The sequence below is a fragment of the Staurois parvus genome, unplaced genomic scaffold, assembly GCF_062004578.1.
Source record: "Staurois parvus isolate SC_StPar_1 unplaced genomic scaffold, SC_StPar_1.0 ptg000292l, whole genome shotgun sequence".
In the NCBI taxonomy this organism is placed as follows: Eukaryota; Metazoa; Chordata; class Amphibia; order Anura; family Ranidae; genus Staurois; species Staurois parvus.
Genome location: NW_028318088.1, coordinates 4,639,793 through 4,653,423, shown reverse-complemented (window position 1 = coordinate 4,653,423; position 13,631 = coordinate 4,639,793). Strand labels below are relative to the sequence as shown.

The following is a 13,631-nucleotide window of genomic DNA, read 5'->3' as shown; positions in this document are numbered from 1 at the left end:
GTTAACATAGTTGTACTAGTTACTTTTTGATCCTAAATATACAAAAACCAACCAACAGCACTATGAATAAAATTTCATATAGCAGTATATAGAGTATAGAATCAATTCAATTAAACTGTTGGGATATTGATCTGGTCAGTTAAGTAGCAGAGGGGGTTGTTAATAAGTTTAATGAAATTAACAACCTGTGCACTAGATGGGCAACAATGAGATGACCCCCAAAACAAGAATGGTTTTACAGGTGGAGGCCACCAACTTTTGTTTCCTTACTCATCTTTTCTGACTGTTTTTCACTAGTTTTGGCCCTTAACTCACCAGCAGGACCAGTATCTGCTTCTTTTTGCAAGGAGGAACAGGATGAGCACTGCCAGAGCCCTACAAAATGACCTCCAGCAGGCAACTGTCATGAATGTCTCTGAGAAAACAATCAGAAACACACTTGATGAGGGTAGCCTGAGGGCCCAACGTCCTCTAGTGGGCCTTGTGCTCACTGCCTGGCACCAGAGAGCTCGATTTTCCAGTTGAACACCAGAATTGGCAGTTCTACTACTGGTGCCCTGTGCTTTTTACAGATAAGAGCAGGTTCACCCTGAGCACATGTGACAGACATGAAGGGGTCTGGAGAAGCCGTGGAGAATGTTATGCTGCATGTAACATTGTTCAGCATGACCGTTATGGTGGTGGGTCAGTGATGGTCTGGCATATTCATGGAGGGACGCACAGACCTCTACAGGCTAGACAATGGCACCCTGACTGCCATTAGGTATTGGGATGAAATCCTTGTACCCATTGTCAGACCCTACGCTGGTGCAGTTGGTCCCGGGTTCCTCCTGGTGCACGACAATGCCTGGCCTCATGTGGTGAGAGTATGCAGGCAGTTCCTGGAGGATGAATGAATTGATACCATTGAATGGACCCCACGCTCGCCTGACCTAAATCCAATAGTACACCTCTGGGATGTCATGTTTTGGTTCATCCACTGCCACCAGGTTGCACCTCAGACTTTCCAGGAGCTCAATGATGCCCTGATCCAGATCTGGGAGGAAATACCCCAGGACACCCTCTGTCTCATTAGGATCATGCCCCAACGTTGTCAGGCATGCATATAGGCACATGGAGGCCATACAAACTACTGAGTACCATTTTGAGTTGCTGCAATCAAATTTTAGCAAAATGGACCAGCCTGCTGCATAAAGTTTTCACTTTGATTTTCAGGGTGTGTTTAAATTCAGTCCTCTGTAGGTTGATAATTTTCATTTCCATCAAACGATGGGGCACCCTTATGTTCCTAACTCATTACCCAATCCATTTCTGTATAGATATCCAGCATGATATTTTTCCCCATTGAGATCTGATATGTTTTTAAAGTGTTTAATTTTTTTGAGCAGTGTATGTGTATGTGTGTGTATATGTGTGTGTGTGTGTGTGTGTGTATATATATATATATATATATATATATACATACATACAGGCCTCGGAATTTCCACTCGCTTGTTTGCATTTGGCGAGTGGAAATAACATGGGGGCGAGGGCCAGATCAATCAGATAGCCGATGGATATGGAATGGGGTGCTGGCGCCAGGGCCGGACTAAGCTTTCAGGCACTCACACACTACCTGTGGTCCCAGGGTCCAGAGGAGGTCCTATGACAGGCTCCTGATCCTGAAAGGATGGGGAGGGCCGTAGGGTGGATTGTGCAAGCGAGCTCCGAGTTTGATCCGGTGAGAGGAGAGAGAGACTGACAGAGCAAAAGGAGGAGGACACTTCACAGACTGATGAGAACTCAGCATGTAACAGTGGGAGGAAGGGGGAGAACTGTCTGTGACCGCAGTGCTGAGAAACGGAGTGTGACAGGCTGAGAGAGCCAGAGGGGAGACTTGTGTGTGTCTGTGTATATGCGTGTGTGTGTATGTATATGTGTGTGTGTATGTATGTGTATATGTACTGTGTGTGTGAGTGTGTATGTGGTGGTGGGGGGCTCTGCATTCATTGTATGTAGTAGGGGGCCCTGTGTGGGGGGGAGGTAGTAGGGGGTAGAGAACATGGCTGTGGGGGGGGGGGGGGGTGAAGTGGAGTATATATTTTTGTAACTTTATTCTGCATAAAAAATTTAACAGTGTCATTTAATGAGAAAATATACAAGGATGTGTTTAGGGGAGGCATTAGGATAGTGGCAGGCGAGGGATTGGGTGCGGCAACTGGATCGGTTTTCCAGCATGCCTGTTCAACAAAAGCTGGATGTTCGGCTGGCCTCTTTCAGACAGGTGGGTGTACACATGGGCCGAATGTTGTCCGGTTTCTTTTTTCTATTGCGTACAGGGCTTTACTCTTAGCAATAAACTTGCCTGGAGATCTTCACTGTGTGCTTTGTTTGGCTTTCATGTAAAAAGTGCAGACAGGGTTTTGGTCCTCTTAATTTGTTCATCCCCATAGCTGCTCTGTACTTATGGTGGCCCTAGCCATCCAAAGAGTTTGGACCCAGCCATAGAGTGCCTGCAGTGTGTATGTTTGGGGCCTGGTCAGCAGCTGTATAGCCCCTATGGACTGGTACCCAGCTATGGGCTTATTGACTATTGGCTTAGCAACTACTTTGTAATTATTAAAGATACTGAAGTGATTCATATAATGTGAGGCACATTCTTTTAGCTCATTAGAGCTATAATAAATGACATCATAACAATAGAGTATTTATGAGGAAGGTACAAGCCATTGCACAATATTGTCAACAGTCATTGTTAGTGAAGTGCCATTTCTTTCCACAACCCTGCCTCTTTCGGTCCAGCTTTGCCGTCCTGTGCCCTATGGGCTAGATCTGATCTGTGACCATCAGCTTGCTTAAGAACCAAGGACACTGACCAGATGGAATAAATCATAGGGTGTGGAGACTTGTGTAACAAAAAACTGCTTCATTGCCTGGCAACTTCTCTTTCTCTGCCAGCTGTTCTGTCCCAGTTGATCAGTGCACTGTAGCTCTTGATTGCTCAGGTTCTCAGGACATCGACAGTGCAGTGTATATTGTCAGCTGTATGGTACTCAAGTAAATAAACTGCCTCTCTAAACCTGCTGTGGTAGCTTTCCAGATTGGTGTCCTGTAGCTCTTTATTGCCAGGGACAAAAAGAACAATTTGTAGGCTGAGCAGACTTGCTCTGAACTTTTTCCGCTAATTAAGCTTGCACTGTTCCGTGGTTGGTCTTGTTGGCTCCCTCACATCTGTCAGCCTTCGATTCAAAAATCGAAGGAGCTGAAAAGAAAATTGTTGCTGGGACTGGCTGTCAAAATACAGTAAGAATAGGGGGAGATTTGTATATCAAGAATGGCAGAGTCTTTTTGTTCAGCCTGCATAAAATGAGCGTATTGCACATTTTAGACTCTCAAAGATATTATACCGCTGCTTAAGGAATAGTGAGTAGCAAAGCAAAAGAGATCTGCTGTTTGCTGTTCCTCATAAAGGGGTTTATTTACTAAAGCTAGTTCATTCAGAATCCTGTGCATGGTAGCCAATCACCTTCTAACCTCAGCTTGTTCATCTAAGCTATAGCAAAAAAAATCTGTAAGGCTGCTTTCACACCTCAAAAACGCTTGAAAAATGACTAGCGTTTTTGGAGCATTTTTCAAGCGTTTTTCATGCTGAACATCCTGGACATGTGACTTACTTTTGTAGCACAAATTGGGAAGATTTGCACGTTTTTGGCAAGCTTTTATTCTCAAAACCTAGCAACAAATGATGCAATAGATAATATTGGACAATTCACTAAGCAGTATCTTACCGCATTCGAGTATGCGGTAGGATACCGCATAGCATTTAAAAGAAAAAGTCTGAATTCACTAAAAAATGCTACTAAAATACTGCATGAGTTATTTTATCAAGTCATGCGGTATTTTAGTAGTGAGAAACATGCGGTCATGTTTCAGCTGTCAGCGGGGTTCCCCACTGACAGCTGAATGTAAAAGAGAGAATTGCCATTAAAAAATAATTTAAAAAATGGCGTGGGGTCCCCCCTCCATCCATACCAACCTCTTCAGGTCTGGTATGGATTTTGAGGGGAACCCACACACCAAAAGACCTCTTGCCCACAACCCTGGGTTGTGGTTGTGGGGGTCTGCGGTGGGAGGGCTTATCGGAATCTGGAAGCCCCCCTTTAGCAAGGGGGCTTGCAGGTCCCAGCCCCCCCCCCCCCCTATGTGAATGAGTTTGAGTACATATTACCACTACCCATTCATGAAAAAAAAACTGTAGTGTGAAAAAAGACAGGAGTCAGTTTTTGACAAGTCCTTTATTAAAAGAAGGAAAATAAAAGAATGTCCCCCAAAGTAGATCCAACGTCAATCATGATGCCCGCTGCCACCGACCTGAAAAAAGAGGAAAAAAAAGGTTCCACTCCCAATGCTGGCTCCCTGCCGTCTGACTGCTTCCCTGGCTTGACAGTTCTTAAATATGTAAGGGGGGTGGGGCCACCTGGTGACATCACCCGTGTGACCTGCCCATGTGTGGCATCATTGACCGGAGCATGCTGGGTCAATGATGTTACACGGGGGCGGGGTCATATACGTGATGCCCCGCCCTTTACATATTTAAGAACTGTCAAGCCAGCAGATCAGTCAGACGACCAGCGTCAGGAGAAGAGCCTTTTTTTTTCTTTTTTCGGGTAGCCGCGGGCATTGTGATTGACTTTGTACCCCATACTCATTCACATGGGGGCAGGATCTGGGGGCTTCTAGATTCTGATAAGCCCTTCGGCTGCAGACCCCCATAGCCCAGGGTTGTGGGGAAGAGGCAATTGTCCCCATCAACATGGGGACAAGGTGCTTTTGGGGGGGAGCCCCCCTGCCCCAAAGAACCCCCCCCATGTTGAGGGCACGTGTCCTGGTATGGTTCTCCAGGAGGGGGGGGGGGGCTCTCGTTGGCCCCCCTCCCCCCCCTTTCTCTGACCTGCCAGGCTGCATGCTCGGATAAGGGTCTGGTACGGATTTGGGGGGGGGGCACATTTTTTTTTTTTTTTTCAATTTTGGGCGTCTCGGTACCCCACAAAATCCTAACCAGACTCAAAGGGCTTGGTGGGGGGAGACCCCACATCATTTTTTTTTTTCATTATTTTGTAATTGCAGGCTTTTTTTTTTATTTTACATTCAGTGGGGAATCCCGCTGACAGCTGATGGATCATAGGCTGTTAGGGACTCTGCAGCCACTCATTCCTTAACAACCCATGACAGTACTGACAGATACAATACATACCGCATGCCTGGACCACTACTTAATTACCGCATGCATTTAATTATTTATTTCCTTTTGTGAATTGACTTTAAGGTCTTTTTATGCGGTATTTATCGAGTGTTTTTGTTATTTTCGGTAAATACCGCATACTAGCAATAGTGAATTGACATTTTCAGTAAGCTTAGCCCGGACTTTCACACATGGTGCGGTGCATTTTTGGAGCGTTTTTTGAGGTGGTTACCTTTCATTTCAATGGGTAGGGGCATTTTTGAGGCGTTTTTGTTTACTCCCCAAACATGCCTCAAAGATGTTGCAAGCAGGAGTTTTTACACCGCACCGCAAGCGGAACACCTCAGTGTAAAAACATACATAGATATGCATTCACAAACACAGGGAAGCCGTTTTCTTGAGCTTTTCAGGCTATTTTTTTTTTCCGCAAAAACGCTTCAAAAAGAGTGAAAGCAGTCTAAGCTGATTGGTGTCTATGCAGTAGTGCACACGATTCAGAGTGAACCAACTTTAGTAAATAAACCCCACAGTGACAACTGAAGAAAAGTTGTCAGTGAGTGTTGGCAGTATCCAGAGAGTTCCCTGCCTCCAAAAGCCAGCCCAGAAAATGTTCGAAGGCTGAACCCTGAAAATTGCTTCTCCTGGCTGCTGCTAAAGAATGAAGTTTTAAGAGCCCTGAAATGACATCAGAGGGGCATAAAAGAAGCATATCTAATGTAAAAAGTTCAGTTCAGGGGGAAGGAGATATGGGGAAAAGTTTGAGTTTAACAGAGTTTGAGTTTAACAGAGTCTGCTTATGTAATTAGCAAATGCAGCAACTGTTATGTCCTTATAATATAATAAAATACAGTATAAAAAACATTTTTATTACATGAATGCACACTAAAAAGATTAAGTTTAGATGAAAATTTATACCTGTAGAAATGCTTTTAGCAGAATGCAAGCTCAAATCTACAGTTTAGGCTACTTACACACTAATCTGCCACAAAAACGCATAGGTGTTTGTACTGCGCTTTCTGAGTGTTTTTAAAGGACACATGACTTAACTGCCCCAAAAACACTTCTCAGAGGCTTTTTGAGGCATTTTTCAGGTGTTTTCCATTGATTTCAATGTGAAGAGGCGTTTTTTTGGGCTTTTTTTTTAACTCCCCAAACATGACCCATATATGCTGCAAGCAGGTTTTACAACGCCTTAGTGTGAAAACATCCAGTGAGGAACAGAAGTATTTGAACACCCTGTGATTTTGCAAGTTCTCCCACTTAGAAATCAGTGGGAGAACTTGCAAAATTGCAGGGTGTTCAAATACTTCTGTTCCTCACTGTACATAGATTCACATACATAGGGAAGCATTATTTTTGAGCTTTTCAGGCACTTTTTTATACTATCCTCTTCAGGACCGCCTACTGCAGATTTATATTTTTCAAAATGTTTGGTCTTTATTCATTTCTATAATAAAAACCCAGTGGTGATCAAATACCACCAGAAGAAAGCTCTATTTGTGTGAAAAAATGATATAAATGTCATGTGGGTACAGTGTTGCATGACCTCACAATTTCCAGTTAAAATAGCACAGTGCTGAATAGCAAAAAATGTCCTGGTTATGAAGGGGATAAAACCTTCCGGAACTCAAATGGCTATGCTACCAAACCTTTACACAAGGAAAATAGGATTTTGGCTACTTTTACAATCCTTTTCATGCTCATTTAAAGCAAATCCTATTACTAGATGATATATTTGCCTGATGGACCATACTGGCAGCATAAATTCTCATACCTGTATTATACTGAAACGCTCTTTCAAGTGCATTCTGAAATATTTTACTGACTGATCATTTACACTACAGGTAATCGTTTAATATTTCCTTTCTTATAATGCCTGACGATTAACCACAATGCTAACAACTTATGTAACACCAGTGTATTTCTTTTCTCCCTCAAGACCTGTCTCACATTTTGATCACTTGTATGTTCTATAAGGAATGGGTGCGGGTTGTGTTCATTTTACCCTTAAGTCCTGCATGGAGTTTGCTGACCTTTATACCTGCATGGAGGCACTAACTTTGCTTTCTCTCTTCTTCTTGCACCAAGGCTGCCAGACAGATCAAGGATAGGTACAGTACCAATCTCCTCTTTACCTTACTCTGTCAAATATATTTGACTCTTTTCTCTGATTGTCTTGACTTTTGTCCCCTCTTCTCATCTTGCAAAAATGATCCTGCACTGTGGTGTTGTCCTTGTATTTTATGTTTATGTTCTGTCTCTTCGACAAGAAGTGTACAATTACAGTTTATAGTAGTTTTCTACAGAACCTAAGAACATTTACAGAAATGTAGCAGCTTTGGGGATCATCAGTTATACCTTCCGAAGGAAAATCAGCACATTTTATCTTATCTCATGTGTAAGAACATGAATCTTTGATTGAACAAAGGGACAGCCAGTGCTCAGGGATCTAATAAGATCAGCTGCCAATGCACTAAAAAGGAACCCTAGACCTTATATGTAATACAGACACTATATGCACTGTTTTTGTCTGTATAAATCTTTGATTACTGACTGTTCACAGTATCATGGGAAAACAACATGTGGCAGAGAAACCAAGTACCAAGATATAAGGTCCATTCAGACTATACGTTGCGTTAACACTCGTGTGTTAATACAATGCATTATCGTGTGTTTAGTGGCAGTGCATTGGGCCAGCTTCTTGATTTTGAACACACCAGACTTTATTCTTTAACACAGTGTGGGTATGTTACTGTGTTATGGTGGCATTAAAATAAACGGCACTTCAGAACGCCTAGGTGTTACCAGGCATTGCAGGTTTTAGCTTATGTTACCACAACACAAAGATGTAAATGGGCATCCAGGACTAGTTTTATATTTGGATAGGATTCATTCTGGGTGTCTGTTTGTGAAACCATTGCTTTCTTGTTTTACTTTGCCCATTTTCATCACAAAATCATTTCTGGTTTTCTGCACTTAATACGAGTTTATCACTAACAATGTATATGTACCCATGAATGATAGTAGTAAAATATCCATATTAACCTCTTCTAAATAAGTCACATTACTTTGTCACTTACTTTTGAGTGTACCTGATTGTTCCAAGTGCAGTTTAACTTGTGAATTTGAGGCAAAGAGGCATTGTGCTGGTATCAAAGTGCCTTTGGGGAACTCTGGGAGAAGAGACAAATAACACAAAACCAGAGAGCATGTTATTGTCAGTAGCAGCAGAAACCTCATGTCTGGTCATTTTTTGCTTATTCTCAATTTACTTTCTATTGTAGGGTTACAATGGCCGCAGCTTTTCGTCTATCACTGAAACCAAAACTCAGTGACAACATGACACATTTAATGGTGGATTTTTCCCAGGAAAGGCAAATGATCCAGGGCTTAAAATTCTTACCAGGTAATGTGGATAATATTGTTGCTTGCTTGTTTTCAATAAAGTGTATTTGTTATGTCAAGCAGTAGATTGAGAATGAAAAGCAGGTAAAAAGGAAGAGTGTGTTGCAGATGTCTTCTCTACATGTCAGCCACATATGAGATGAGAAATGCATATGTTTACATGTCAGCCACATATGAGATGAGAAATGCATATGTTTAAAGGATAAGTTCACCTTTTGGTAAAAAATAGTAAACGCACATTTTTTTGAAGGTAAAAAAATGTGCATTTATTATTTTTTGCTGCAGGAGCCTGTAAAGCATTGCCATGCAGGTCTCCTGCAAATCTGTCAGTATATCTGCATTCCCGTACTGGATGTATGAGCAAGCAGATATACTGACAGGAAGATTCAATGAACTACAAGCTGTAGTTTCTCATTCACAGACGAGCGATGCGGCCGGGCAGGTGGAGTCCTGCACGGCCACGTTTTTTTAAAATTCGTCAGCTAGTAGGGGTGGAATCACCCACAGGGATCCCTCACTAGCTGTCAAAGTGGGGGATCGGTGGGAAGTGGGGCCAGTGCTTTCATAGCATGTTACATATGAAACACATGTTTAAAGTATTCACATATTTTTGAACTGATCACCTTATTGTGCAGATCTAAAACATTTTAAAAAAAACTAAAGTAAATAAATAAGATTCATTTTAAACGGTCTCAGTTAAGCCCAATTTACTACAATGTATGAACGTTCCAGATTTGATATCATTGACCAAAATAGTGCAGTGATGTTCTTTTGAGATTTGGGCTGTTATCCATGTAGTTTTTCTTGTTATAATGGTAACAAGGGCATATATCATTCCTTACCCCTTGGCATTACTATATATTAACAATGCTTTTGCATATTCTGTTAGTGTAATGTTTTCTAGTTTAGGAATTCTCAAGTCATTGATTGAAACTAAAGCATCAGCACAAAGTATATAAATAATTGATTCTGTTAAAAAAAATTGATTGCGCTCTTTTTGTATTCTGGATCTGATGAACTGTTCATGTTCTGCAGAAGTGCTTATGCTAATGCTGCAACAGTATATAGGATTAGTCAGACGACCTTCTCTGTCCCCTTCCTTTAAAAATGAAAGATACTGCAATTCCAACAAACATCGACTGGGATTTTTGTAAGATTGCTGTATATTTATGTGTGGCGCTGTTAGGCTGTTCTTTTGGAGATTGTAGTTGTGTAAATGAATAGCTGTTTCTAACAACTATTTATATTCGTAATTCGTAATACCAGTTCATTACCAGGAACAGTATGGTTTGCTCATAGACTTTGAGGTCATAGCACCCAAAGTATTTTAGATGAAAACCCATGGACACAGTTTTTGATTAAAGGGTTTGTCCACCTTTCTAGTAGATGACAAACCCTTCCATTCGGTGTGTAGTAAGGACCAGCAAAGATAGTGCCACTCACATCTCCACCCATCAGCTGTTTAACACTTTTTCAAAAAGCAATTATAACCAGTTAATGCAGTTGTATATTTAATAAACTTGTAGCCACTTCTCTAAAAGTGTCACTTGTGCATATAAATGAACCTTAACATTCTGTTTTTTATCATTTAGTGCCTAAAGCACCCGAGATTGACCCTTCAGAATGTATAGTGGCTGACAATTGTGTGACAGTATCATGGCGAATGCCTGAAGAAGATAACAAAATTGACCATTATGTTCTGGAATATAGGAAAACAAACTATGATGGACTTCCAAGGGTTAAAGATGAGAGATGCTGGGAAACAGTAGATAATATAAAGGGCACAGAACATACACTTTCTGGTAGGTGTAACTTAGTTTTTCTTTCAACCTAGCAGCTGGGTGGGGTCGGGGCCATGGATTTAAAGGTTAAAATAGTATATTATTCCCTCTGCATTTTTAAATGTTTGTTAAAATTCTTACCCTAGTACGTTTATTAACAACTTTCAGTGTTGCTGGCTCCTGATCTATCAGTGCTGCTTCTCTTTACAAAAGAGTTAAAAGTAGACAGTGCAATTTCCAGGCAGTCTGTTAACTTGGAGAAGGGAGGCACAGCCCTAGTCCTTGAATGCAAAGGTGGCTCAATGGGATGCTGCAAGAGAAAGGAGACACCCTGATACAGGAAACCTGGGGCAGTGGTCATGACATCTGCTTATACAGGAACATAGGGAAAGGATGAAACGATGTTGAAAATGCTTACAAAACTAAGGGCTTAATATCACTTTATATGTACTTTTAGTAGTGTTATACTTTAAAGCTGAATTACAGCCTTGCCTTCAGTTTTCCATAGTTGTACAGGCTCTTCTCCTGCACTGAAGTTTCTTACTATGACTTCCCTGCATTCTGTAAGCTTTTCACAGTATGAATTAGAAGCTGCAGCAATTGAGATAAAGCTTGACTATTTCCTTGCAGGATGTCCAGCATCATCTAAGCCTTTCCTTCCCAGCCTTATTGTCCCTGTCCCACCTCTTTAATTTATTGGACTTTTTTTTCCAAACATGGAGGTTCTGCATCGCATGTGGGCATTACTCAGGGCAGTCTACTTGCAGATGCAGCCTACCTAGGATTGACCACTGCCCCAGACTGATATTCACCCCTCAAGGCATATTGATATTTGTATAACACCTATCAAGAGCCAGTCCACTGCTTGCATCAGTCCTGAAAACTTTTCAGAGAAGTACTGAGGCTGTTTTTAGGAGTCTTATGTACAGCAGCTGTATGGGATCATATAGAAAGGATTTCAAGTGATTGTGTAGAAAAACAGACTCAGGATCATCTGTTAAACAAACTAACACCACATTACTAACAGTCAAAAGAGATTACACAGTGGGTAATGTGTGGGTGGATTACTTGGGCAATGTCAGAATGAGAACAAAAGCCCTGGGCAATTAGGCTGTAGGCACTATGTGTATTTCCTGCTCTATTTTCAGGCCTAAGTGAAGTGTAAACTTTTTTGGATTAATCATATGCAGTATTCCTACTAATATTTTTATCAGTGTTTCACAAACATGGAGAAATTCACAAACAATAATAGACTCAAATATTTTTAACATGACTACAATTGTTCCTTCCAACTTAACAATATAGTCTGTTTCCAACATGGTGACCTTTGACAAAATCAAGCAGAATTTTCCTGTACTGGTATATCTTTCTATCTTCCACGTCTTTATTATGTTCACATTCAGGTTTGAAGTTTAACTCTAAATACATGAACTTTAGAGTACGAGCTTGCAACAAAGCTGTAGCAGGGGAATACTCGGACCCATTCACACTGGAAACCAAAGGTAATACTTTCTTTTGTTTGGAGAATACTGGAAAAACAAATATGTGTATTTTTAATTTTACCATAACAATATGTATGATGGGAAGCAACTCTACAATTTAAATCTTATATTGGAAATGATTGACCAGTCTGTCTGCTTCCAATTCCTGCAGCTCGTTAAGGTCTAATTCACACGGGAGCATGGATCTGTACACCCATGCAGAGGGCCGCATTTATCTGTCCAAGAGGAATGGCTGGTCCATGCAGCTGTGTGTGGCCAACTTTGCTTGCATGGATCTTCATGCACATCCCTGTGTGTACATCTGAGCAGGACTAATGCACGGCTCTGAATGTAATCTCTGCTTTCAAAGTCACGCATTTGTCCCACACGGATGTACACACCGGGTGGCGTGAAGATCAATAAAGATCTATTCAGTCATCAGCGTTTTATTGATTTTAACAGCCTGTCTGCATGTACTACCTGTGCTTCCCAAGTGGATAAACACAGCATATCAGTGCAATCATGTGAATGAGCCCTCATGTCCTGTAAAGCAAAAATTCATAATATACCTGGAACATACATAAAATATAAATACAAGTCTTTCAATTAAACAAACTGACAGCCTATCTGAAACTCAATGAAAATATGGCCCTGGTTTGCAAAGAACAAATTCAGTATATTTAGATGTTCACATACAGTGCTCAGCGTAAATGAGTACACCCCTTTTGAAAAATAAGATTTTAATCAATATCTCACAACACGAGCAATTTCCAAAATTTTGACAAAACTGATTTTTTTTTTTTAGAACATTTGTTTAGTTCATTACATGAAAGTAAGGTTAATAATATAACTTAGATTACAAAATCTTCAGATTTTCTCAAATTAATTAATGCAAAAATGAATACACCACACAACAAAAACTACTACATCTAGTATTTTGTATGTCTTCCATGATTTGTAAGGACAGCACCAAGTCTTCTAGGCATGGAATGAACAGTTGGCGACATATTGCAACATGTGTATCTTTTTCCATTCTTCAAGAATGACCTCTTTTAGAGCCTGGATGCTGGGTGGACAGTGATGCTTAACTTGTCTCTTCAGAGTTCCCCATAGGTGTTCGATTGAGTTCAGATCAGGAGACATACTTGGCCACTGAATCACTTTCACCCTGTTCTTCTTCAGAAATGCAACAGTGGCCTTAGATGTGTGTTTTGGATCCGTCGTGTTGGAAAAGTTAACAACGATCAAGGGCATGGAGTGATGATAGCATCTTCTCTTTCACTATAGAGCAGTACATCTGGGAATTCATGATACCTTCAATGAAATGCAGGTCCCAGACACCAGCAACACTCATGCAGCCCCACAGAAGGACACTGCCACCACCATGTTTCACTGTAGGCACCATGCATTTTTCTTTGTACTCCTCATATTTGCGACTACACAGTTTTGAAGCCATCAGTTCCAAAAACATTTATCTTGGTCTCATCTCTCCAGAATACAGAGTCCCAGTAGTCTTCCACTTTTTCAGCATGGGCCCTGGCAAATTCTAGGCAGGCTCTTTTGTGCATGGGCTTTAGGAGAGGCTTTCTTCGTGAATGACACCCATGCATGCAATTCCTCTGCAGTGTATGCCATTCTTCTTTATCTAACTGCGGTGAACTTGCATGGTGATTTTTTTCAACCCTTCTCATCAGAACACGTTCCTGTCAAGGTGTTAACTTCCATGGATGGCCTGGACATCTC

The 13,631-nt window shown here is 41.2% G+C and overlaps 1 protein-coding gene across 4 annotated transcripts in view; it reads left to right on the top strand.

The window, feature by feature from the left end:
* Positions 1 to 13,631, top strand: part of FSD1L (fibronectin type III and SPRY domain containing 1 like) — a 129,599-nt gene that overhangs the window by 66,144 nt on the left and 49,824 nt on the right. For all 4 annotated transcript variants that reach the window (XM_089682618.1, XM_089682616.1, XM_089682615.1 and 1 more), the window contains exons 5-8: positions 7,310 to 7,332; positions 8,506 to 8,627; positions 10,219 to 10,428; positions 11,811 to 11,909. In XM_089682618.1, the coding sequence (XP_089538744.1) occupies positions 7,310 to 7,332; positions 8,506 to 8,627; positions 10,219 to 10,428; positions 11,811 to 11,909 (454 nt within the window). The remainder of the gene's footprint in view (positions 1 to 7,309; positions 7,333 to 8,505; positions 8,628 to 10,218; positions 10,429 to 11,810; positions 11,910 to 13,631) is intronic.